We start from the raw sequence: 27690 nt of genomic DNA, 5'->3' as shown, positions 1-27690 counted from the left end.
ATATATATATATATATATATAATGATATCAAATTGTCTATTAGAACAAATAAAAAATTATTTATTTTTCTAAAATAATTTTTGATGAAAAATACTTTCCTCAATTCCAAACATACTTTAGGGTTAAATAACTTGATATCCGTTGTTGGTGAGAAATAAACTAGCAGGGACATTACAATCATAAAAAAAGAAAGAAAATATATCCTATTATATTTTAATTTTTTTTAAAATAACAATTTTATATCATGAATTATCTATTTTTAGTAGAGTTGACCAGTAAAATGATCCAATAGAAATAACAAACATTGTTTACGTTGATTCCATTTTTAGTAATCTCAATAACTAGATTAAAATATTATTTGTCAAGAGTGGAAAAAAATCATAAATGAATTTAAGTTCTTACCTTGATAGGTGTAAACTTTGTTTATACTCTAATAAAAATTCAATAACTTAATTAATATAATAATACGTAATATGTTATAATAGATTGAGATAGATCTAAGTTTTGAATGTCATTTAAGTCTAGAATTTTACGATAGATCATTTGATTATTGAATTTGAAATTTATTATTTAGACTTATTTAGCAAATTTTTAACATATAAATATAAAAGTGATCATTTATATCAAACTCAATGAATATTTAATACATATCTTAACATATACTTTAATTCATAATTAAACTATAATTAATTAGTGTTATTTGGAACAAACATCATATGTGTATTGGAGTCCTGATTAGGGGTTCTTGTAAATTGAAGTAAAATTTTTATTAGTTACTTGTAGAATTTTTTATTAATTACTCCTAATTATATATGTACTTAAATTTAAATTATAAATTAGTCTATAAAAACACATCATGCATAATCCTCACAATCCAAATAAGTTTGGGAGGGTCATCCTAACTTATTTCAGCACATAAAAAATTGAATTAGTATATAATCCAAATTGATCTATGACTATTAAAAAAATTGCATTTAGCGATGGAAAATTTTTATAGCTAAACAATAAATTTCGTTATTAAACCTACTTAGCAACGAATTAACGATTGATTTTTGTCAGCAACGAACAAAACAACAACAAACCAGCGATGAGATCGTTGCGTAGTTTTTTTAGTAGTATATATATTATATATATAACTTGTCAAAAAAAAATTAAAAAAGATATTTTGTTAAAATTTGATAATATTAAATATAGTCATGATATAGAAAATATAGTCCACATATTATTATCTTAGCAGGTTAACAAATTTAAATCAAATTTATTTTTTGATATGTTATATATAGTAATAATTTTAAAAAATAATTTTATTAGATACTCTACTATATAAAAAAATAAATAAAGAGATTGAAACTTAGTAAGAATTGACAATTTATGTTGTCATCTATATTTTAATCCATTTCCATCAAAATATTTTTGATAGAATTACAATTCACATTTTTATTATCTTAATTTATTTTAATCCGGTCAAATTTAGATCAATCTTTCCCATTGATACTCTACTTAAATATTTTCTATAATTAATATAAGAGTTGTTTGAATTGAATTTGATTCATATTTTAGCTTTTATCACTCAAAACATTATTTTAGACAAAATAATAACTCATATATTTATTATATTTGAATATATGTTTGATCGTTTAAAATTCAGGTTAATCTTCTCATTTAACAATCTATTTAAATTTATTCTACAATTAATATAAAAATTACTAGAGAAATAAGTATTTCACTTTCGATTTAAAGCTTATAGATTCGAAATGACAAAAAAATAAAATGGAATTTCCTTGTAATGTTAAAAAATGATTAAATTACCATGTTGAGAATATAGACAATTTATCATTTTGGGAATTGATATTTTTTCTATTTTTATATTTAAGGAAGTTGCTACTCTTTCTTGTTTGTAACTATAAATTATGTCCCCCTTTTCTCTTCTTGTGTCTAAAAATAATTGAACAACTTGTTCATTTTCTCTCTGAATAACATTTTCATACAAAAATGGCAGTTTCTTCAGGCACTGTATTTAGAATTAACCAGCACCCAAGTTCTCCATACATGAAAACTCCAAGATTTTACAACTTCTCAAAGAAAAAAGTGAGTAAATAAGATACCCCATTTGATTTTCTTGAAAAAATTTGTGTTTTTTTCATGTAAAGTTTTGATCTTTTGTGGATTTCTGGTAAAATTTTCTTATTCCCACATATTTTGGAATGGATTTGTTTCAGTTTTTTTGTAAAGTTGTGATCTTTTTAAAACTTTTATGATATCTGGTACTGATATATTCTTGTTTTTTCAGTTTCTTTGTATATTTTTATGTAAAGTTATAATCTTTTGATATAATCATATCTATTTATCTAGAGCTCTTGAAATGTCCCTTTTTCAGTTTCTTGTAAAAGCTTATGTAAAGTTATCATCTTTTGTACTACCTGCGTTTTAATTTGTTTGTCTGATTCTGACTTGATGTAAAGTTTAAGAAGGTAAAAGAAGAATTTTAAATCTTGTGTTGTTAAATTAAAGATACGTAAATCATACCAAACCGTTCTTTAATCTCTAAGGTATTAAACATGTTATGTGAAAAGTTATAGTTAGATAGTCGTAAAAAAAGGAAAGAGACATTTTTTTTAAAACAGATTAAAAGGTAAAGTAAGGCAAACGAGTAGTACCATCTTGAAGTGTTTCTTGTCTCATTTCTTGTAAAAACTTTTGTAATGTTATGATCTTTTGTAACCTTTTTGGTATAATCATTTGGTATATGGAACGCACTAGCCTCCACTAAAATTGATGTTTTTGTTTCAGTTTCTTGTAAAAGCTTCTGTGAATGGCTCAGATGAAATCAATGGGAAGATAGTGAGAAAGGAAGAAAAAGATAGTTTGCAGATTGATTTTTCAGGTGAAAAGCCACCTACACCATTTTTGGATACAATCAATTATCCAAAACATATGAAGAATCTATCAAAAATGGTAAATTCCTTATCAAACAATTAAATATTAAGCCTTTTATCGGATTATTTGATCGATATGCATTTTTTTCGAATAAAAAACAGGATCTTGAACAGTTAGCTGCAGAACTAAGAGCAGAGATTGTGTATTCAGTGGCGAAAACCGGAGGTCATTTGAGTTCAAGTTTAGGTGTTGTGGATTTAACTGTGGCTTTGCATCATGTTTTTGATACTCCTGAGGATAAAATTATATGGGATGTTGGTCATCAGGTGAATAAATCTTTGTCCTTCTTTATTTCCTTGAAGAATAGATAGTTTTATATGGAGTTTATGGTCAAAACACACCTGAAGTATCCTGGTTTTTGAGCTCCATACCTGAACGATTAGGTATTCGAGTTTCCTACCTGGATTATCACCATATATTTATCGAAACACATCCAACTATCAATTATTCACTTTTCTTATCCAAAATATCACCACTGTTCAGGCAGGAGAACTGACAATTGATAGTTAATGTATGTTTCGATAAACGTTTAGTGATAGTTCAGGTAGAAAACTCGCACACCTATAGTTCAAGTGTGAAACTTGAAAAAAAACGGAATAGTTTAGATGTGTTTTTGACCATTCACTCTTTTATATATATAGTGGAAATTGAAGTGAACAAAAAAAAAAATTGCAGGCATATGCACACAAAATCTTGACAGGAAGAAGGTCTAAAATGCATACAATGAGAAAGACTTCAGGGCTAGCACCTTTTCCTAAAAGGGATGAAAGTGTTCATGATGCATTTGGTGCAGGGCATAGTTCAACTAGCATCTCCGCTGGTCTTGGTAATATTTTCAGTCCATGACTTCTTCGCTGCTGTATTTGCTTTACATACTCGAGCCGAGGGTCTATTGGAAACAACCTCTCTACCTTCACAAGGTAGGGGTAAGGCTGCGTACACATTATCCTCCCTAGACCTCACTTATGGGATTATACTGGGAATGTTGTTGTTGTTGTATAACGGTACAAGTTCAACTGTCAAAGTATTGTACGCTGTGGCCTGACTTTTGGGGTCTCGTGGTTCTGTCAGCCGTTTTTTGCATTAAAGTGATGTGACAGTTGAGTTCTTGATTTGCCTTGTATGGCTCCGAACTTTCCCCTCACGTTCCAATGTGAGATTTTCTCTTCACATTGAACCCCTTTTTGAGTTCAGAGATCCGTTGGTTGTTACATACTTCCATTAGGAGAAAAAGTTGATGAATCCCAAGTACATGATTTGGAGTTTGTCTAAGTTAAATTATGTGTTGCAGGCATGGCGGTTGCTCGAGATCTTTTAGGGAACAACAACCATGTCATATCTGTAATTGGAGACGGAGCCATGACTGCAGGACAAGCATATGAGGCCATGAATAATGCAGGATTCCTTGACTCGAATCTGATAGTCATATTGAATGATAATAAACAAGTTTCTTTACCGACCGCAACCTTAGATGGCCCTGCAACTCCAGTAGGAGCCCTCAGTAGTGCCTTAAGCAAACTCCAAGCTAGTCTTAAGTTTAGACAACTCCGCGAAGCTGCAAAGGTAAATCTAGTTCATTTTTTTCGCATACTTATAGTTGTATTCGAGGATTGAAATTAAGTAAAGGTGTTGAAAGTACTTTATTCAATCTGTTTTGTAGACTATAACAAAGCAAATTGGACCTCAAGCACATGAAGTTGCAGCTAAAGTCGATGAATATGCAAGGGGAATGCTTAGTGCTTCTGGTTCCACACTTTTTGAGGAGCTAGGATTATATTACATCGGTCCAGTAGACGGACACAATATCGAAGACTTGATCACTATTTTAGAGAAGGTAAAAGCAATGCCAGCACCGGGACCAGTTCTAATTCACATTGTAACAGAGAAAGGGAAAGGTTATCTTCCTGCAGAAGCAGCAGACGATAAAATGCATGGTAAGGCAATTGGAAATAAGAAGATTACTTGTTTAAAATTTTGAAAAACTGAGATTTTTCATTTGTGATGTTCAGGGGTGGCACAGTTTGATCCGAAAACAGGAAAGCAATTTAAGGCCAAGTCGCCTACGTTGTCATATACTCGATACTTTGCTGAATCACTGATTAAAGAAGCCGAAAATGATGACAAGATTGTAGCTATCCATGCTGCAATGGGTGGTGGAACCGGCCTCAATTATTTCCAAAAACAATTTCCAGAACGTTGTTTTGACGTTGGCATTGCTGAGCAACATGCAGTTACTTTTGCAGCAGGCTTAGCTACAGAAGGTCTAAAACCATTTTGTGCTATCTACTCCTCGTTCTTACAACGAGGCTATGATCAGGTAACTAACAACAAAGTACAGTACATATATCATACAAATAGTAACATTTGAAGCACTCTACAATATAAGTCTTGCATTTTCGGATTGTTGTACTAACATTGCATATTTGTGAAAAAAGGTGGTGCATGATGTGGATCTTCAGAAGCTACCTGTCCGGTTTGCAATGGACCGAGCTGGTTTGGTAGGTGCAGACGGTCCAACGCATTGTGGAGCATTCGATGTGACATACATGGCTTGTTTGCCAAATATGGTAGTCATGGCTCCATCAGACGAAGCAGAGCTAATGCACATGGTTGCAACAGCAGCAGCTATTGATGATAGGCCTAGTTGTTTCCGATTTCCTAGAGGAAATGGAATTGGTGCAATTCTTCCTCTAAACAATAAAGGCATACCAATTGAGGTAACTTAAAAGTTTGTTTGAACACTTGATGTTTTATCAGCTAATCCAAACGGACTCTAAATTACATTGGCGTTTTTGTCTATGTTGTAATATCAACAGGTCGGTAAAGGAAGAATACTGAGAGAAGGTGAAAGAGTTGCCATTTTGGGATATGGTTCGATAATACAACAATGTTTGGGAGCTGCAGACATCCTAAACTCCCATAATGTAAGAGTAACAGTAGCTGATGCTAGGTTCTGCAAACCATTGGATGCTGATCTTATTAGGAGTTTAGCCAAAGAACATGAAATCTTGATCACTGTCGAAGAAGGATCAATCGGAGGATTTGGCTCACACGTGTCTCATTTCTTAAGCCTAAACAGCATTTTGGACGGACCCCTTAAGGTAAAAATCACTAACAAATATGTAGTTGGTACGACAAAAGTCATTTTTCAAGAAAATATTTTTTAAGCTATGTTGTGTGGACTCTCTAGCCGAGCGTCTTTCAGAAACCTCCACGATGTAGGGGTAACATTGGATATGTTATTGTTGTTTTTGTGTGGACTCTTCAAAAATGTTGTTGCCTCGTGCCAGATCTTCCAAAAATGCTCTACTTCCAGAGGATCCAACAAGCACCTAACAATGTTAAACATGACATTCTCCTTTTAAACAGATAACACAAAATAAAATCGTAAAAAACATTTTCTATGTCTATGGAAAATGACTTCCGTCATACCAAACATGTTCAAAAATTATAAATTATTGATTTATTTCCCTTTTTTTTTTCACTATTTTTAATTTTAAACCTTGAATTTTTGCAGTTGAGGTCAATGTTACTTCCAGATAGATACATTGATCATGGTTCACCAGTTGATCAAATTGAAGCAGCTGGTTTATCATCAAGACATATTTCTGCTACAGTTCTAACATTATTGGGAAGGCCAAAAGAAGCTATGGTAGTAAACTAAATCTCCAAAAGGCTATAAGGTTCTACGGATCGATGCCTTCTGCTTCATCCGAGAGGGAAGAATCATAGATATGCCGATCATTAGAAGGAAGAACCTTCATACATTATTGGCAAGTGGAATTCTATAGAGTTTGTGGTAGTAGTGTACATTAGTGACATTTCATATTGTAGAAAGTGTTGGTAAAATAAGATATTATTACTATTATGTAGTAGTTTAACGTAGTAATCATATTGTAGAAACAGATATTGTTAAATCTACTATATATAAATATTAGTTCTTCTAATCTTTCCTTTTAATTTTTCTTTTTGAAACCCGAGAATAATCCGCAATCACTACAAACTTCTGCCGTTCGGGTGGGCACTTTGTGTGCACTGGGTAAATCTCCACTGTGTAATAGCCTGAAAATCACACAGAGGGGAGAGGGGATGCACTAGGCAAGCCCTATACGACTCGGAAAATATTGAAGGGGGATTGATTCTGGGTCATCCATGTGGATAACCACCTCCAAACCAACTGAGCCATCCCGAAGAATCCTTTAAATTTCTGTTGTTCATAGTGAAATATTCATGTGTGTTTATCAGAAAAATCGTGTATATTAATATATATACTAGTCCTAAAAACTGTTGGGCTTTGTGGAGGCTTGTGAGCCGGCCCGACCCATTACTGAAACCCTAGGTTAACCATTTGGCTTTCCTATAAATATGATCCTTGTATTTGTAATTCGAGAGTAGCACAAGTGAAATAAAATCCTCCTGTTACAGTCGTGGAGTAGGGAAACCGAACCACGTTAAATTCTTGTGTGTCCCGTTTGTGTTCCGTTTCTCTTTTCTCTAGATTATTTGTGTGTGTTGTGTGTTTAATTCCCAACAATTGGTATCAGAGCGAGGTTTCAACAACATTGTAACACAAACTGTGAGAAATTGTCACCTAGGGTTCTTGTGTGAAGAACTGTGTGCAGGGAGGAGTAGCCGCCGTTACCGTGTGGGTAACCTCAAGCAGCAGCCGGCTAGGAGAACCGCGCAGGGTGCGAACAGCCGTCGTCCGTGTGCTGTCCGTCGCGCCGTTCCGTTGGCCGCCGCGTCGAGGAGCCTCAGATCCAGCCGCGAGCGTCCAGATCGTGAGCATCGTCCAAATCGCCGCCCGCTGTCTGTAGACGCCGTTAAGGGAATTGCCGAAGTCCTTTGAGATGGCAGAAGATGGGAAGTTCCGAATTGAGAAGTTCGATGGTACAGATTTCAGTTGGTGGAAGATGCAGATTGAAGATTTGCTGGTTCAGAAAGATTTGGACGTAGTGTTGGGTGACAAGCAAGGAAAATTGTCTGATGCAGAGTGGGCAGTTTTGGATCGGAAAGCTATGTCAGTTATCCGACTCTCGTTGACCAAGAATGTTGCGTTCAACATTCTTAAGGAGAAGACAGCGAAAGGCATCTTGGAAGCCTTGTCTAACATGTACGAGAAGCCATCTGCAGCAAACAAAATTTTTCTGATTAGAGAGTTGGTGAACACAAAGATGAAGGAAGGCAGTTCAGTTACCGAGCACATCAACTCATTGAATTCGATCTTAGCCAGACTTTTGTCAGTTGGCATTAAGTTCGATGATGAAGTTCAAGCTTTACTACTGTTATCATCATTGCCTGACAGTTGGTCCGGAACGGTTACAGCAGTTGCCAGTTCAGTGGGACCTAATGGATTCACCTTTGAGAAGATTCGTGATCTCGTTCTTGGCGAGGATGTCAGAAGAAGGAGTTCTGGAGAATCATCAGGTGATATGCTAAACGTCGTCAGAGGCAGAGGAAATAACAGAGGTAGTGGGAGCAGGAACCGAAGAAGGAGTCAGTCGAAGGCTCGGGATGGCTCAGGTGTAACATGTTGGAACTGCAAGGAGGTGGGGCATTTCAGGAATCAATGCCAGAAAGACAAACAAGTCAACATTGCAGAAGACAGCGTCAACGAGGATTTGTTTATCTGTTGCGCGGAGAGCAATGTGGATTCCTGGGTCATGGATTCTGGTGCTTCTTTTCACGCTACCCACAGCAGTGAAGCATTGCAGAATCTGGTTATTGGAGACTTTGGAAAGGTAAGGCTTGCAGACGATAGAGCTCTTGATGTTACGGGCATGGGTGACATGGTGCTGAAGACGCCAGTCGGTTTCTGGACCTTGAAGGATGTCAGAGTTGTTCCAAGCTTGACGAAAAGTTTGATTTCTGTTAGGCAGTTGGATGAACAGGGACATCATGTGAAGTTCGGAAATGGGCAGTGGAAGGTCGTGAGGGGCAATCTTGTCATGGCTCGTGGAACAAAAAGAGGATCGTTGTATATTGTCGGATTACCGTCTGAGGGAGTGACCGTCCCAGTTCAGAAGAAAAACAAAGTCCGGTTCACAGAATCTCGTGGGCAGAAGAAGGTTGTCTTTGCAAGAAAGAAACCCAGAGCCACAGGTCAGATTCAGGATGAACGAGCAAGGAAAGGTTCAGGAAGACCAGTCAGAGGCGTTTGTGGCAGTGGGAGCACCGGCCGTGCTTCAGCCAAGGCTCCTAGAAGACAGTGGGTCAAGAGAACCAGTATTCCAGCTGTTGATACGTCTCCAGAAAATATCTTGCTGAGTATGGAGAGTGTTTGTTCTCAGGGAGTTCTAGGATCCGGCAGTTCGTGTCTCAAGTGGGAGCCGGTAGGGACCGAGGACGAGTCAAGGGCAGTTTCAGCCGTGACTGATGTGTTGAAGCTTCGGGGAGCTTCAACGGGCCTTTCAGTTGACTGATGAGAAGGCCGCTGTAGCAGGAGAGAGTTGAAAAAGATTACTAGACATACAAGTGTTCTAAGTGGATGACAGTTGAAATTCTTCAAGCCTCCAAGTGGGAGATTGTTGGGCTTTGTGGAGGCTTGTGAGCCGGCCCGACCCATTACTGAAACCCTAGGTTAACCATTTGGCTTTCCTATAAATATGATCCTTGTATTTGTAATTCGAGAGTAGCACAAGTGAAATAAAATCCTCCTGTTACAGTCGTGGAGTAGGGAAACCGAACCACGTTAAATTCTTGTGTGTCCCGTTTGTGTTCCGTTTCTCTTTTCTCTAGATTATTTGTGTGTGTTGTGTGTTTAATTCCCAACAAAAACGAGCGTTGCACGTTTGACCGTTACTACCGTTTGAAATTTATATAAGCCTATCTCATGTATAAAAAGTATAAAAGCACTTGTAACATCAATCCAACTAACATAAAAAGGCATTAAATATACATATCATACAAAATTAAACAAAGCAATATATCAATTAATCAGAATAAGAAAGAGTAACCAGTAAATAAAAAATTGCTACATAAGAATTATATATGATCATAAACATAAATGTGCAGTGGATTGAGCTTTTATATTCAATTCATAAAGAGAGAAACTGACTACCTCAAAAGTTGTGAAAAAATGTAAATATAATAAGAGAAAAAAAGATAAATACCTAATTTTAAATATGAATATTGTTTTGTTGACAAAAAAGAACCAAGTAATTGTTAATAAATTTTCTTCCTAATTTTTTTCACTAATTGATGAAGAATGAAGAATATAAGCAGCTGTTAAAATCAATTGGTTTGCCTTTTCACCTACTATGGCTTCCTGTCTACCACTCTTCTATTTCTTATTCTAACTTTTTCTTATTTATTTATTATTATGTTTATAGAATTTATATTTATGTTTTTACACTTAAATGTTCTTAACATAATATTTGCTTGAAGGACAAAAGAATTATTCAATGTTTTATGCAAAATTAGAAGGGTTGACAATTAAAACTCATTAAAAATGGAAAATGATAAGTTGTAACATCTAATCATGTATTTGGTTTAATTTAATTGTCATTATTAATTTGATGATATACTTTTAATTATAGTAATATTCGAATCATTTTTCACTTATTTGTAAAAGAATACATTATACCTGCATTTGAATCTAGTCCATATTATTGAACCATACAAAGTAACCTTTCAGATTCTTAACATTTTGAGAGTAACTAAGAAAATTGATGCATTGTTTTTTAAAAGAATGAATTGTATTAATTTAATATCTTCTCACTTTTAGTATTTAGTACTATAATATAATATGTTAGCTACTTCATATTTAATCATTTAAATATTTTACAATATCATGATTGAATGCATGGGTATAATAATACTAGTTCTATCATTTTAAATTACACGAACGCATAATCAACTATGAACCTGTGTGCTCCTAACATAATCCATGTTCACATTTCAAAATTCAAATATGCAAATGTATTCACATATCAACTTATATCTGAATTTGAGTTTTATTGCAACAGAGATTTTTCATAATAGATATTATACTAAAAGAAGTGAATATGTTGCTAGCTTAGTAATATAACAAAAGGTGTTGGTCAATATTTGTAGCTAAATCAATTGTACTGGAATAGATTTACCTGAAGTAGACTCTTTTTGGAAGAGAAATCTAACCAAAGAAGGCAAATGAAATAATTGGACAAACCCACCTTATGATATACCTTATAGAATATTTAACGAATGTGAAAAAATTGATCTGAATAAATATCATTAAAATATGTACAACCAATAATAATAATAAAAAATTTATATCTTAAAAAATGAATGAAGAATGTAAAAGGAAGTTACTATTGAAAGATGAAAAAAAGAAAATTTAATGACTGAAATAAATTTTAGAGTTCCTATACACAAGAATTGTAGAAATAATAAATAAAAGTTTTTTCTGGCAAAATTAAATTTATAGAACAAAATTACAAAAACATGAAAAGACACATAGAAAATTGAAAGGTCAAATACTATTAATATAAATCTAAAAAAAATAGGGATGAAATTTAAACTTTAAAAGTTACATGGATCTACTTTGATTTCTTGTCTTTTACGAAATAAGTACTCGTTTGTATTTTTTTAAAATTTGTGCGAGAAATTTGAAAGGTCAAGATTTTGAAATGATAATAAGAATATATTTATAAAAGTTTTAATTTAGTAGAGGGTCAAAATGGTAATTTAACTTTTTACTCTGGAGCTTCCCACTTATTATAATATATATATATATATATATATATATATATATAATAGATCTGATAAAAATCACTAGAGTTTCAACAAGTATAAGTTCTAAACCCATAATTTTATAAATGCAATGAGCTCAATGCTAAGAGTTTTACATGTTTAAACTCATCAACTTTTAAGTTCCAAATCCGACTCTATAAAGAAGGTTACACCATGTCTTAGCTCAACTAAGTTTGTATCAAGTGCTTTGTTGTTTAGCACTACTAAGCTTCATCGAAAACTGTTGTATAACACAAACGCTTTAAAGTCTAGCCCCTAATTTCGAAAGCAAGCAGCTAGACAACATATATATGGAGCATGTATACTTACAGGTCACCAAATGCACCATAACTATCTCCTAATGACGAAGAAATACTCTTATCGACATATAAGGTGGTAGCATCTATATTTTTTTGTCAGTCTATGTCCCGGACTGCTGATTACAAGAAGATGAAGGCTTGAAGAAGGCTTTGTGCCATCTGGATCTGTTCAGGTGTACCGGATATGGTCACCTTTCCATCACATTCTCCGGGACCTGGATCTTGAAGGACGACTGTCGCTCCAGAGATCTGATTCATAACATAGAAAACAGATGCAATCCACATAAACTTGATGTGTTGATGATAATGCAAATTTAATGACATGATTTTGACTTGAGTATGACCCTAAAAAAGAAAACCTTGGGCTCGCAATCACATCGATTTTTTCCTAGTTTTCTTCTCTATCTTTTGTTACCTTTCCATTTGAATTCTGTTGCTCTCATCTGTTTCGCTCTTTTCCTGTTGTTTTATTCCTTTTCTTTTTAGGAGGGTGTGGAACTTACCTCTTTCAGTCGAGTTAAATTGGAACCATCCTCGCCATAAACAGAACCAAATTTTTGTTTTGGAACATTTATCACGACGGGTTTGCTTGCTGTCTCATTCTCGTCCATCCTGATCAGCCAATGAAAAGCAGAAACATCACAAAGCAGGTATATATGGCGTCCGAGGGAATAAGAAATAACACATGTTTCTTAGGTTTTTTGCTTGTGGAAAACAAAATTGTCAGGTATCAAGCTGTCCTTATAAGACAACATTTAAAAAAAAGAGCAAAGGGTCAAAAACACAATGTAAAGTCTATTGCTCGGACTCTTCAAAAATGTCAACGGGTGCGTGTCGGAGTCACCAAAAGTAGTGTAGTTTTGGAGAATCTGACACGGGTGCAGCATCAAAAGTGAAGAGTACGCGCAACTAAGCCTAAATTAGCCCGGTTTTTTGAGTTTCATATATGATCTTTCAAGTGGGTGAGTTTCCTACTTGGAACTATCACCAAATGTTTATTGGATCGCACCTCAACTATCAGTTGTTCCCTTTACTACCTGAATGATGCTGACAGTTGAGGTGCGTTTTAATAAATGATCGATAGTTTAAGTAGGAATGGTAGGAAAAGTAAATATTTGATAGTTCAAGTAGGGAACTCTCAAAAACGTGTAATTCAGGTGTGGTTTTGATGATTACCTCTAAAATAAAAAATAAAAAATAGTAGTTATGTGTGCCAGTCAGAACTCAAACCTTCCACTCTCACGTCCACCATGAGAACTCTTCCAGCTACCCATGCTTCGTTTGACCGGCTTGCCCATCTTGTTATTCGATCTATCCTTCGACTGCACAAATAAATACCTTTCAAATATCAAATCCCCAAGAGGTATTCCAGACAAAGAAGCCCCGTAAGCAAATAGGATACAGCTTCCAAACCTTGTCCTGTAACAATGTATGAGGACCACCAAGATTTGGTCCAAAGCCAAGGTGATCCGTTTGGTAAAGAGTAGAAAAGCTGGACAAGTGATCTGGCTGAGAAGGCATACTAGTACCAGATTCATGTTTACTGCTCTTGGAGCGCGAAGAACAAGAATAGTTTGTAGGCACTGCTCCTTCAGAAACCAAGCTGGAAAAGACCATTTCCCTCAGCCTACCAGTAAGTTGAATAAGGGCATTCCTCACGTTATCATGCTCGCCAATGATCTGCAGAATACGCCTTTATCATCCAGTTGCAAATAAAGCAAAAATGAGCGCAAAAAATATTTTTAAAGTCAAAAGCTGCATTAGAAGGCATAATAGAAGAAACAACCCATATACCGGGTAGCAATTATTTGTGATCAAGGTTTAGTTCACTAGTCTCACATTCTTGCTAGAGATTTGTTTATCAGTGCAAGAGCCTAAATATTCAAATATAGGACTACTACTACTGCTAGTCTAAATGGGGCAACATGGACCATGAGAATTCACACACACACGAACGCACAGTGAACTCCAACTAGCTTGGGATTTAGGCATGGTGTTTGCATTTACTTATTACATGTGGCAAATCAACTATAGACATTCAATTTGCAATGGAAAGACTACCTTATGAGAAGAAAATTAACAGTACAAGTAGGCATCGTTTGGTGGATGGTTGGCCAATTTATATAGTTGGCATGTGAAAGCAGCGTAATCAAATGACCTCATTAGTTACACGGGCATCCTGTAAGCTTCCGACTTCAAGTTTAAAGACACTGTTATGGGTAGTTGGAATTAGTGATCTGTGATATTATCTCAAATAGCAACAAGAACTCCCATCCAAGAACAGGAGACATTAAACTAGATCCATGTGGAAACCTAGAATTATTTCAACGCTGACTAATGCAATTTACCTTCAAGTTTCTGAACTTCAATGCATGAACTTTGGAAGGACTAAAAAAAAAGAACATTGAAGATTTAATTTAATTCTAGGTCTAATCTTTATCTAGCAAGATAAGTGTTAAATATCATGGTTACAATGACAAGTTATGATGTGTGCTAGATTATCTGGATGTTGCAATAATTGGAGCAAGATAACTTTTTTCCTTTTTATGATGTTGAAGAGAAGTTATCAATACAACAATAACTATGCTTATTCCCAAATAAGTTGGGATCGGCTATATCATTTCGTCATTTAAGCTCATATCATATCATCATCCTAATAAATAAATAAAATAAACGGGAAAGGGTCTAAAATATCCTTTAAGTATTATAAATGGTATTAAACTACCCTCCATCCACCTATTGGCTCCAAAATACCGTTCTCATCCACCTATTGGCTCCAAAATACCTTTGTCATCCACCTTTGGGTTCAAAATTGACCACTAATTTAATGATTATAAATTTAAACTAATCAAATATTTTTTTTAAAATATGTGGCCCTCAGCTATTTTTTATAATTTATACTTATTAATATAATTTATAAATTAATTCACTACTCACTCATTACTAATTTAACCCCACTCAATTAATAAACTCGCCCCATTACTAATGCATCAACAGGAAAACCTACCAATGAGTGTTTCTAAAATTTGAGGCGAAAATGTCTATAGAATTACATTATCAAACATTCAAGTCCTCAATCAAAACATGTTATAATTCAAGTGTCGAAATAAGAATTACCTGACTATATTCATCGTAATTATTCCTTCGTCTCAATTATGTGATGTTACTTAATAGATAACTTTTTTAAAAAATAATATATTAAAGTTTTAATATTTAAAACAAATCATAAATATTAATTCATAAATTTCAAATTCAAAATTGAAAGAGCATCCTATTGAAAGTGTCCTCCCAAAAAAGTGGCTCAACCTAAATTTAATTGGGGCTTCAATTCAGACTCGAATAATTTTTTATGTCAATTTCAGGAATTTGTAATTTTATCGTGTTTTAGTAGTGTTTAAACGATTTTGATATTAGAATTGATTTATTAATTGGGTGTGGTTTAATTAGTAATGGACGGGTAGTGAGTTAGTTTATAAATAGTATTAATAAATTAAATTATAACCTATAATTGAGCGCAAAGTATTTAAAAAAATATTTAAATAGTTTAAATTTAAAATCGTTAAATAAGTGGTCAATTTTGAACCCAAAGGTGGATGACAAGGGTATTTTGCAGCCAATAGGTGGATGAGAAGGACATTTTGGAGCCAATAGATAGATGAAGGGTAGTTTTGTACCATTTCCAATAGTTCGAGAGTATTTTAGGCCCTTTTACGTAAAGTAAAAATGAAAAGTACGTTAAAAATATAGATAAATAATACTTACAATAAAAGTTATATACGTGTCTAAAACCTATCCTCAACCAGTAGCTATCATGTATCTTTGTCTTCCATAGTGAAACATTTTACACTGTTCTTTCCAATTTTGTTATTGGTTAACATAGAGGGCGAGGCGAACCAAAATTTAGTTATTTATGGCTACAAAATACATTCAAGGAAGTATTGAACTGTCACTAGTTTGACTCATGGAGATCGAAATAGTAGTTTATGCTCATACCTGCACTATTTTGTCATTCTCTGCAGCACAGTTTGGAGCGTTCTCTGCATCCAATAGCTGTACTTCAACCCTCATCGCTGAACCTATATCAGATGAAACTATTCCCTTTTCATCAAGGAGGCATTTAACTTCATGCGGCCCAACTAAGATTCTTGCACTTATTGAGCCAGCCTTAATGTGTCCGTGTTCACGGCTAACTTCTACAGATCTTTCAAACACTCGAACTGTGGCAACTTGTGCAGGCGAGTACAATGGCTTCCGAACCTAAAGAAGATATCAAAACAGTTAGAGAAAACAGCATTTGTAAATACCTGTCGAAGTGTCATAAATGAAGCACAATGGAAAATTGCATGACTAGAAGTTAAATAAAAAGGAAGCAATGATAGTCACTGAACTTCAAGCGAAGATATGATGGCCACACGTTCTTTTGACCGTACTGTTGGAGTAGAAAACTTTATAGAAGCTCCAGTATCTTTCTCTAGAGCTTTGACAATTTGGGCACCCTTACCAATCACACCTCCAGCAGAGATATAAGAGCAAAGCAATCTAAAGACTACTTTTCTTTGAGCAGAGTCAGCATCAAGATTCAGAACTCTATCAATATCGGATGACAATGAATGGGCTACTGAAGAATGATTAACGGCATTTCTCGGCAAAGGTTGTATTGAGGATTTGGTATCCAGAGGATAGTCCACAGGTTGTTCATGGGATGCACCTTTTGAAGTAACTTGGTCTTTGTATCTCTCAGCTGGTAAGCGAATTTGAAGACGCCGAGAAACATGAACCAATGCTCTCTTTACTACAGCAATTACACCCATTATCTGCATTGTTTTGAAAATTCAATTAGATATTGAGTAAATCAAATGCATATCCCCTTCAAAGAAAATCACTACATTTGCCACATCCAAATGTATCTCAATTTTCCATAACAAAAGACAAACTTGGAAAAAAAACATCAGAGTAAGGAGGTCTTTTCTAATTTGTCAATGTACTCTCCACTTCATGAGACGTAAACCAAATATACAAAAGGAAATAATGCTAGTAAAAGGATGCAAATAGTATACAAGGATGCAAAAGTTGTGACATACTACAATGTTTCTCGAACGCCGTCTTTACGTTGAGAAAAAAAAGAAGCCCATTTCCAGATCTAGTAAGTCCTTCATTTCACCTCAACAAATAGCAACTATCTTTCCCAACTCTCACATCAATTCACACACTAAGTTTTCCCTCCTTTATTTGTCAATGATTGTTTTTTAGTATGGCTGTCAAACATATGATAGCTATATCAGGAACTTTGGTTTACCTCAAATATTACCAAAATTACCAAATTCCATCTGCATCCAACTGTAAGGCAAGAGGTCAACACAGGTGTGGCACGTGGCAGCCACACGTGAGAGAAACCCTTCCGTCACTCTAAAGAAAAGATTAGTCCTATGATCTGATATTTCATTTCTTTTCTAGCTAACATCTAAATGTTGGTCACGGCAAACAAATTGAACTAACTACTGAAAGCAATTTGGAATGTCAATACTCAACACGACGACACCTAAATCTCCAACTAGTAGGAATTTCTATATAAATATACTATATTCATTCTACATTCTCAACCTTTATGAGGTAGGGGTAAGGTCAGCGCGCACTCAATCCTTCCCACACCATCGTGGGGGATTACACTGAGTATGAGTATGTTGTTGTTAATGTTGTTATCTTCTATATTCATTCCACTGCATTTCATTTCAGTACTCAATAATTTTTGACAAGTTAGGGGTTATCCAAGAGCGTTCTCTCAATAACAAACACATTAAACTAACCATTGAAAGCAATTTGAAATGTCAATACAACGGCAACGACTATATAAATCTTCTATACATTCTCTATCTTTATAAGGTAGGATAAGATATGTGTACACTCTACCCTCAACATACCGTCGTTATCTTCTATAATCATTCTACTCCATTTCATGTCAGTACTCAATAATTTGTGACAAGTTAGGGTTCTCTCAATCTTATTGTCATATGATCACTAAACGACGAAAAAAGACTAATACCAAACACCAAAATACAATGTATATACAACAGATTAATTCTAGAAACATGCCCTCACCTGAATCAGTTCTTCTCTCGGGACGACGGCACAAGCTGGAAGCTGCTCTTTCGTCAAAACCTTAATCTTAGCTCCTGTACTTTTCCTTATACCATCCACAATTACACCACCTTTTCCCATTAAAGCTCCAATTTGACCAGAAATTGCAAGCAATCTGCACCCAACTGCTCCACCATTCCCTTCCACCTGCAAAACCCTTTCGTAAACCCGAATCAAACCTTCCTGAGCTCTAGAAACTTCCACTACCTCAACTTCCTCATCACTCCCTTCATAGCTTACCCGGATTTTCCTATCTATAATCGAATCACCAGTGATGTTCACAACCCGTTCATGGCAATTTGGTAACGGATCCTCAAACCGGATTCTGCACCCGGTTTGAGCTTCCAGCTGCCTAATTAAACCTCCGGAGTTACCGATGACTCCACCAGCTGTGCTGACGTGGCAGAGTAAGCGGAAATGAACTTGACCCGGATGAAGTACCGCTGTTGGATCTCCTCCGCTACTGCTACCGCTGCCGAATTTTTTGATCGGCGGACGGTAGTGGTTTTGATTGTTCATTTTTGTTTTTCAGATGAAAAACAGAAAGAGAATTGAGATTTTTTTTCTAGTTTGTGTAAAATTGTTGTATATAAATAGTTTCTATTTTAACATGATAAATAAAATTCTATGCTTTTCGCCGGCGGCGGAAGGAGGAGCACGGTGGAGGAGGAACTCCCGGCGGTGGCTGGTGACAAAAAGTGTAGTGGTGAAAATGAAATGTGCGTTAAGAATCTATTTTATATATTTATATGACTTTGTAAGGACTTGAGTGTGACTCTGTTTGTGTTTTTTTGTTCGAATATTTATTAAGTTATCACTCCAATTTTAAATATATGTATATATATATATATATATTTTTTAATTTATTTTTAAAAATTTGTGTTAAGTTAGTATTAATTGTTGACGAGATACAATAATAAAAGTTGAAATGTTTAATTGTTTAATGTGTCAAAATTGAAATATTTTATTTATCGATTGAGTTTAAATGTTGATTTGCATTATGTTTCTTTAACCTCTTATCATATAATGAGGGTGTGTTTTGGATCTGAGATTATTGAAAGTATTTTTCAATTTTTTATAATTGGATCGTAATAGTTATTATTATTATTATTATTATTATTATTTTATATATATATATATATGAGTGTATGCTAAATGTATTTTATAGGTATATAACAAATAATATTATAATTTGCTTTTTTCTGTCTATGATCAATTTTACTATCATATATTTTTTAAAATCAAATTTCAAAACATTCCTACTTTTTTAGATGTGTGATTATTGAAGTTTCTTTTTTGGGAAATTCTCTCGATGTACTCTTCTTACTTTGATTTTGCTGCTAAAAGAAAAAGAAATAACTTAATTAGCATTTAATCATAAATTTTAAATATTTCTCTTTAAAATTTGTTTGACTATAAAATTTTGAATTAAAATTTTAAAAAGATATCTTTAAATATTTATTTGATTATATCGAGATTTTGGATCAAATTTTAAAAATTATGTTTAAATAATTATTGAATATATATTTTTGATCAATTTTTAAAAATATATCTTTAAATACATATTTGATCATAATTTTAATCAAATTTCAAAAATCTTCCTTCAAAATTAATTCAAATTCCGAAAAAAATTGGTTCAAGCCAATTTTAAGTGAAATTTCACTTTTACTCCAAAAACTCATTTTTTTTCAAATAAAAAAAAGGGATAATTGTATATAATAGCAAACTAATAACCTAAAATAAATGGAGTAGCTACTGTTTGATTTAATTGTGCCACATAGCAAACGTTTGCTAAAGTTTGTCAGTCGCCTCTCTCCCAAAACTCTCGCTCGCCACTCTCCCATTCTCGCTCGCCACTCTCCCTCTGCTCGCCTCTCTCGCTTTATACAACAGAAGTGTATAAATTGTGTTTCTGTTATGTATAAAGCGAGAGAAAATTGTATATACACATGCAAAAACATATATCTTCGTGCTATACACTTAATTATACAATTTACAAACATTTTACTTCGATCCAATTGTATACAAAGGCAAATTTTGTACAAATATTGCAGCGAAAAAGGCCAGCGAATTATTCAATTGCAGTGAAATACAATTTTCTCTCGCTTTATACAATAAAAGTGTATAAATTATGTTTCTGTTTTTGTATAAAGCGAGAGAAAAACATATATCTTCTTCCTATACACTTATAATTATACAATATACAAACATTTTACTTCAATTCAATTGTATGCAAAGCAAATTTTATACCCATATTGCAGCGAAATAGGCCAGCGAATTATACAATTTAGGTCAGCGAATTATACAGTTGTATATGTATAGCGAATTATACAGTTTTATGTTTGCTATGGAGCACAATTATGCAAACTTTGTTATAGCATACAAATATGAAGATTTTGTTTGCTATATGTGAAAGTTGCCCTAAAAAAAAGGTTTGGCCTCTTTATTACTTTCTTTTCCTTCACCTTCCATTGTGTCAAAATGTGTATATCCAAACAAGGCATTAGGCTTCTAATTGTTTGGTTAGATAGAAGATTCCCTTTTAACCCTTTTTTTGGGTGGAGTCATGCCTTATTTGCTTCATGGCTGAGGCCTATAGACATTTTTTAATAAAAAGGAAAAAATAGTGTACATATATTAATTAAAAGCCTATATAACCTTTTACAGAAAGTATTTAAGGAACCCATTTTCTCATATAAAATTAAAAATCAAATTTTAGAAGTTTACTTTATCTAAACAACACAATAACAAAAAGAGGGGAAATTTGAGAATCTAATGCTTAGCTAGCAAATCAAAGTATCAAGCACACAAAGGGGGAAAGGGGTTTGGAGGATTAAACAGTGACAAAATCAAGATTTTCATAAATAAATAAATTCATAATAAAAAAAAATAAATATATAAAGAAGTTAACTTTTGGTTTGATGGTTTCTGGATTTAGATCCCAAAGCTTATCTCATTGATAGAGTGCTTGACTGATCAACTAGTTTTGATTGAGGTATGTCTAAATTATAAATCTAGAATTCGATAACTTTTAAAAACTAAAATTTCAAATTAATAAATCCTAAATCTTAATTTTGTCTATGATTCTATTGTGTTATTAGTTTGAAATGTCATGTTTGATTTAATTTTAAATTAAATTTTATTTATTATATCATTTAAATCAGTTGTTGAATAACAAATATTTTAATATGTTTTACATATCTTTAACTTATGACCAAAAAATTCAAAAGAATTATTTACTTTCTTAAACTCAATTTCAAATAAAAAAATAAACAATCAAATTGATACAAATGATTACAATAAAAAAGAAAGTGTTTAATATGAATTTGCCCGTCCATTTCTACAATGGGCCGGATCATAAGAGCCCTAAACAATACGACAAAAACAATTTTTAGCGACATTAAATATTAACACTAATAAAGAGTGCTAAATTCTTTACCGGTATTATTTAAGTGTCATTAGAACCAATACCGCTAAAGACTTTAGGGACATATACAAAGAGTGCCAATTGCAGAAAAAAATAAGAATTAAATGCCGCTAATGGTCATTTTTATTATAGTGAAACACCTATCTGGATATCAAATAAAAGGTCAATACAAAAAAGATCAACTTTCACATATAGCAAACATAAAAAAAATCATATTTGTATGTTATACCTATAGGGATTGTTTGGTTACTAGTTAGAGTTATGCATGTATTAGCTATGCAGGGTTTAGTTATGCAGAGTTTAGTTATGCAGGTATTAGTTATGCAGGGTTTAGTTATGCAAGTATTAGCTATGCAGTGTTTAGTTATGCAGGTATTAGTTATGCAGGGTTATACATGAATTGTTAAGTATTGAATATTAAACTTGTTGTAAATTTTAATATTTATTATTTACAAAATAATAATACATACTAATTAAATGTGAAATATTGAATAATATATAATGCTAATATTTGATTAGCGCATGTACCATTAAAAGATATACAAACAATTTCTAATATTAAAAAAATATTTATATTTGCATAAATCAATCAAAACGGTAAGTATATAAAAAGAAATGAAAATAATCTATATATAATAAGAAATAAAAACAACACATGTTAATAGGAAACAATAAAATTTCCAATTAAAAAAAATGAAAAAAAATAAAAATGGTCTAAATATAAAAAAGAAACAAAAACAACAAACTTTTATATAGAAAAAAAATAAAGTTTCCAATTAAAAATAATAAAATAAATTAATAGGTAAATATGTAATTTATCACTTTAATACATGTATGACTAATATCCACATAACTTATTCCACCTTCTACCCTGCATAACTTTATACATAGATTCCCTCATAAGTTATGTTGGTATTAATTATGTAGATCTACAAAAATGAAACCAAACATGGTATAAGATGTTGATTTTTCTACCTAAACAAAAATTTCTACCAAATATTGTATAACTTAATACATTGTTTTATACATGTATAAGAGGCAAGTTATACCATAACCAGCCGGTCCCATAGTTTGTACAATTACGCTTCATAACAAATTTCATGTTTGCTATGGAGTTTCTGATTCGTATGATTCGCTAGATACATCTAATTTTAAACAAATTGTTTAGTTTTATATAAATTTATTTATACTTTGTAATTTTTATAATAAGATCTGTATTTGTATAACTATAAGTGTATAGAACGAAAATATATGTATTTGTATTTGTATATATATTTTTCTCTCGCTTTATACCAACACAAACAAAATTAATACATTTGTATATCGAATGGATGATTGTATACAGAAAATGGCTAATTGTATATCGAACTGGATGACAAAAAAAATGAGATGTTTGCTGTGAATTACAAATAAAACAAACTATGGCCATAACATTCACTACAAAAACACCGTGAATTACATAGAGGTTTTTTCTGCGGATTAGTATGAAAATTCGCAGGAAATTTATTTTTCTGCAAATTTTTGTACTAACTCCCAGATTAATCTCCATGTAATTCACATTTTTCTTATAGTGATATAATTTGAATTAGTAGTTTGTTATTTCATAAAATTTTTCCCAACAAAGATTCATGAAAAATTTTAATTCACATTAAAAGTTCTGAGAGTTAAAATGCTCTTTAACAAATACAACTTTGTACTCAGATGAATTCAAACTCAAAAACCCTAATCACTCAACCACAATTCTTATTGACGTACAAAACTACTTTATTAACCAGTTGAGCGACCCTTACATCTCGATATTCCCTAAAGTTAACCAGAGTTTATGTATGAAAAGTTAAGAGCTTTGACATCAAAATTCTTATATTATATCTATTACTTTATCTGATTAAAATTGATCGTTGTTTTAGAAAGAAAAAAGAATTATCGCTATAAAAATTTAAGACAATGATTAATATTATTTCTAACTATATATTTATAATTAATGAACTACTTTTTAATAATGCTTAATTCTAATTTTAAAAAAAATAAATATGAAAACGTGAATAATAATTCCTTGTGTTTATTATTTTTTCCTAGAGCGCAAATGAAAAAAACTAAAATAATACTCATTTTAAGAGGAGGAAAGTATTAATATATCATATTATTATGCATCACACAAATAATCCGTAAAAGCAGCCTTTGCACTTTTACAATATATTTTCTTTGTTATAATTCATAAAAGAAAATGACAGAAATACACAATTTGGGGGTTTGAATTGTTTGTTTTAAAAATAAAAAAATAAATTGTGACATGGGGTTTGATATTACTGTTAAGATTTCATTAAATTTAAATTTGTATAGAAAAATATTAAATGAGAGTGAACCCTCCCTAAAAGAAAAAAAATGCACATCTAAGTTAAGACTTTTCTTTGTAAAAAATGATAGATTCCGTCATATAAAGTCTTGGCGATATACTATATATGTAATGTGATATGGTCAATATATTATATATAGTTTTAAATAGGCTTAAGTCATCCGCAGACCCTTAAAGTTGTCCGCATAATTTGTTTAGACACTTCAATTAAACATTATACTTATTGAGCACCTTTACTGTTCAAAACATATACCTATTAAATACTTTTCGGTGACATGGCATCATGAGTGTATTACAGGTCTAACGAAGCGCGTGAAGCCAGAAATTTATTTTGGCAGACCAATCAAAATGGAGATGTCAACATTAGAAAAAATTAAACTTTTTTTTAACAGAAAAATTTATAACTTAAACATATAAAAGAGAAATTGAAAAATCTCTGGCATCATCTTTCCCAATTTGTCTTCCCTGCTCAATCCAATATTTTCATCAGGCAAATTCCTTTGTCACCATCCCTTGACATACCTCTTTCCCGCCTAATCCTTCATTCTTTTTTTCTTTCTAGTATCATGCCGCCATCATCGATATAGTCATAGTTGTTTTTTTTCAACGGAAAAACATCAATTCATTTGTAATAATTAGTCAAAACACAAAAAAATCAAAAGAATTTACTGATAAAGATTTTAATTTGAGTTATAAAAGAGAATTTCATCAAAAATAAAAATTAAATTGTGTCAAGAACAATTCCGATGAAATTCCATTTTTTCCGACAAGACTAATATGAATATGAAAAATTATTTTCTTTGAAATCGTTAAAGGAGAGGAGGCAGGTTTGTGTGGGAATCGACGTGAAAATAATTATCGAAAAATGGATGGTTTCAGTCGAAAGCGGTTGTGTGTACTAGCAAACAAAAAACTAGAAAGCGATGAACGTCGGTCGGGATGGATGGGTGCCTGGGTCTTTGGCAAAGAAGAAATTGGAGAGAAAGGTTTTTCCAACTTTTTTTTTTGGGGGGGGGGGGATGAAAACAATTTTATTTTATTTTATTTTTAATGTATTTTTTAATTGTTATTATGGGTCGAAGGCCACGTGCCTTTTTCTAATTAGCTATTAAGCCATGTCATCGTGAGTGGATGATGGTCAAAAAATATTCAATAGGTATTTTTTTTTGCTTATAAAGGTGTTCAATTGAAACAAACATAAGATAAGGTGTCCAAGTGAAATATGCGGACAACTCTAAATGGCTACAAACTTAAGCCTTTTAAATACAATGATATAATTCAATAAAGACTATAAACAGTTTAGACAATTTTTTTCCTATATATTTAAAGAAAATTAAAACTTAATAAAATAATCGAGGACAACTTAACCCTTATTATTATTATTATTATTCAAATAATAAAGCAAAACCAAGTTTTTTTTGCCCTTCTTATGGAATAGTCTTCTTATAATTTTGAAGATAACATAATAAATTCTCCACATAATTATCTTGTCTTTCTTTGTCACACAAAAGACTTTTCATCTGTTTAACTTTTTCTCGATAAATTTCACCCTCTTTTTCAATGAGCACCAAATTCAGTGACTTAGCTACTGAGTCACGAGTGAATGACCCGTCACAATCATCTCTTGGTATTGAATACGCTATCTTTTTCTCCTCCAAGAGCCTAGCATTTATCCCTTGATCAGCAGAGAATGTTAAGAGAACTAATGACTTCTCAAATTGTATTGCCTCGACTACTGAACTTCATCCTGAATGTGTCAAAAATCCACCAACCGAGTCATGACTCAATATCTTGAGTTGTGGTGCCCAACTCGTGCACACTATTCCTCTTCCCTTCATTCGATCTTCGAATCCTTCTGGTAATTGAATCAATTCATCATCCGATTCTCCTCTTTTAGTTCTTAAAACCCAGAGAAATGGTAACCCAGAAAGCTCTAATCCAAGTGATAACTCAATGAGTTCATTTTGACTCGGTTTTGCCTCACTACCAAATGCAACATAAATCACTTTCCCCTTTTCTTGCTTATCAAGCCATAGTTTTATCTCTATCCACGCATCGATCTTCGTGCTGTCATCTTCATACTGTGTTGTCGGAAGTTGACCCAGCGGAAAAACCGGTTTCCGGTGAATATCTCCAAGAACTTTCAACCATTCTGGTTCTAATTCCGAACAGCTCCGCACAAATAAAAAATCACAATTTTCAACTGATTTATAGTAACGAGTAATATCAGCAATGTTCTCTTCCTCTCCCTTCATGGTAGCTTCGAAGATTCTCAAAACTTCGAAAAGCTTGAAAGCAACTGTAGTTTCAAACGGAACCCATTTTGGGGGAACGGTATATTCCTCCAGCGTTGTCCGAATTTCATAATCATTGTTTAGTCCCGGTACAGGTCCGGTGAAACCCAGAAACGCAGCGATGTATATGCTGAAATGACCTGACGGAATGTTGAATTTTGAAGCAATTGAAGGAACCCAGTAAGAAGTAAAATCGAATAGTATAAAATCAAGATCTGAATCTTCGAGAAACTTAGCCATGGATTCTTCGAGTCCATCTTGAGCAAGTTTGAGGTATTTGACTTGCTCATAAGTTACATCGATAGTGGCTTCTGCATTTTCCGGCATCTTTTCCACATAAGGCATAGGAAGTTTGACAAAATTTAAAAACGGGGTAAGATTTGGGGAAAGTTTTGGGAGACAATCTATGTTTCTGGGAGTCGAAATAAACGAAATTTTATGACCCTTTTGAGCAATTTGCTTTGAGAGCTCTAAATACGGAATCATATGACCAAAAGCTAACCATGGAAATACTCCAATATGCAACATTTTGCTATTTTTCGCCATTTTTGTGTGATCTGTTAGAGGTCTATTAGTATTTGTCATTATTTTAGTGTACTGTATTTTTATCTAGATGGTTGGCTGATTGGTTTTTCATAAAGAAGATATTTTCACATGTTTGTCAATCCACTTGCATAATGAGTGATCTTTGTGGTGGACATAATTGATATCCGATAAAATAATCAAGGTGTATATAAATTGATCTAAAATCAAAATTAAAGAAATGTAAATGCAAAAACCCTAGTTTTTCTTCCCATTTCATGCTTTAATCATCTTATAAATTTTGAAGAAAACTTAACAAATTATCCACATAATGATCTTGTTTTTTCTTGTCACAAAAAAGATCTTTCACCTCTGTAATCTCTTCTCAGTAAATTTCACCCTTTTTTTCAATGAGTACCAAACTTAGTGACTCGATCACCGCATCAAGGATGAACGATCCATCCCAATCATTTAATTTCTTGGTATTGAATATTTCTTCTTCTCCTCCGAGAACCAATATCATTTATCGCTTGATCAGCCAAAAATATCAACTCAAATTGTATTGCTTCAACTATTGAACTACATTTCGAATGAGTCAAAATCCAACCACCGAGTCTTGGTAAAATGAAACTCTTCATCGTTATTAAATGATTTATTTAAATAATACTATACAATAAAGTTTAACAATCAAAACAAATACTCCATTCGTTTAAAAAAAGAATGACCCTTTTTTGGCAATATGTTAAATTCAACTTTCTACCTGACATGTTTAAGACAACGAAATCAAAGAACATTTTGATACATTTGACGTAAATTTAATTTGAGACCACAAGATTCAAAGTCTTCTTTATTTTCTTAATTTCGCATCAAATCATTCTTTTTAAAATAAAGAGAATATGATATTTAAATTAACGATAGAATGAATAACAATCATCCAAACAAGGTGTTGGGAAGACCAAGGGTTAAAATAGTATTTTGCGTTGCTTGATG

General features: G+C 32.8%; 2 protein-coding genes and 1 pseudogene across 3 annotated transcripts; 1 reads left to right on the top strand and 2 right to left on the bottom strand.

Moving 5' to 3' along the window:
* Positions 1–1902: 1902 nt before the first annotated feature.
* LOC107004978 (probable 1-deoxy-D-xylulose-5-phosphate synthase 2, chloroplastic) lies at positions 1903–6884 on the top strand. The gene is made up of 10 exons (XM_015203416.2): positions 1903–2088; positions 2791–2955; positions 3039–3203; positions 3613–3763; positions 4229–4500; positions 4598–4871; positions 4947–5254; positions 5373–5654; positions 5754–6038; positions 6455–6884. The coding sequence occupies exons 1-10, from the start codon at positions 1993–1995 to the stop codon at positions 6599–6601; spliced, it is 2145 nt and encodes a 714-aa protein (XP_015058902.1). The 5' UTR covers positions 1903–1992; the 3' UTR covers positions 6602–6884.
* A 4825-nt stretch (positions 6885–11709) lies between these two features.
* On the bottom strand, positions 11710–18871 carry LOC107003153 (KH domain-containing protein HEN4). The gene is made up of 7 exons (XM_015201420.2): positions 18066–18871; positions 16358–16783; positions 15963–16226; positions 13383–13649; positions 13200–13291; positions 12473–12581; positions 11710–12218 (listed from the first exon to the last, which is right to left on the bottom strand). Exons 1-7 carry the CDS (start codon positions 18621–18623, stop codon positions 12090–12092), a joined length of 1845 nt encoding a protein of 614 aa, XP_015056906.1. The 5' UTR covers positions 18624–18871; the 3' UTR covers positions 11710–12089.
* Positions 18872–25236: 6365 nt separating this feature from the next.
* On the bottom strand, positions 25237–26865 carry LOC107003337 (annotated as a pseudogene). Its single transcript, XR_001454639.2, has one exon. The product of XR_001454639.2 is annotated as a UDP-glycosyltransferase 91A1-like (transcript).
* Between the last annotated feature and the right edge of the window lie 825 nt (positions 26866–27690).

Source organism: Solanum pennellii, chromosome 11 (assembly GCF_001406875.1).
Source record: "Solanum pennellii chromosome 11, SPENNV200".
NCBI classification, from domain to species: domain Eukaryota; kingdom Viridiplantae; phylum Streptophyta; class Magnoliopsida; order Solanales; family Solanaceae; genus Solanum; species Solanum pennellii.
The sequence above is the reverse complement of the archived record's forward strand: the minus strand, read 5'-3'. Positions and strand labels throughout refer to the sequence as shown.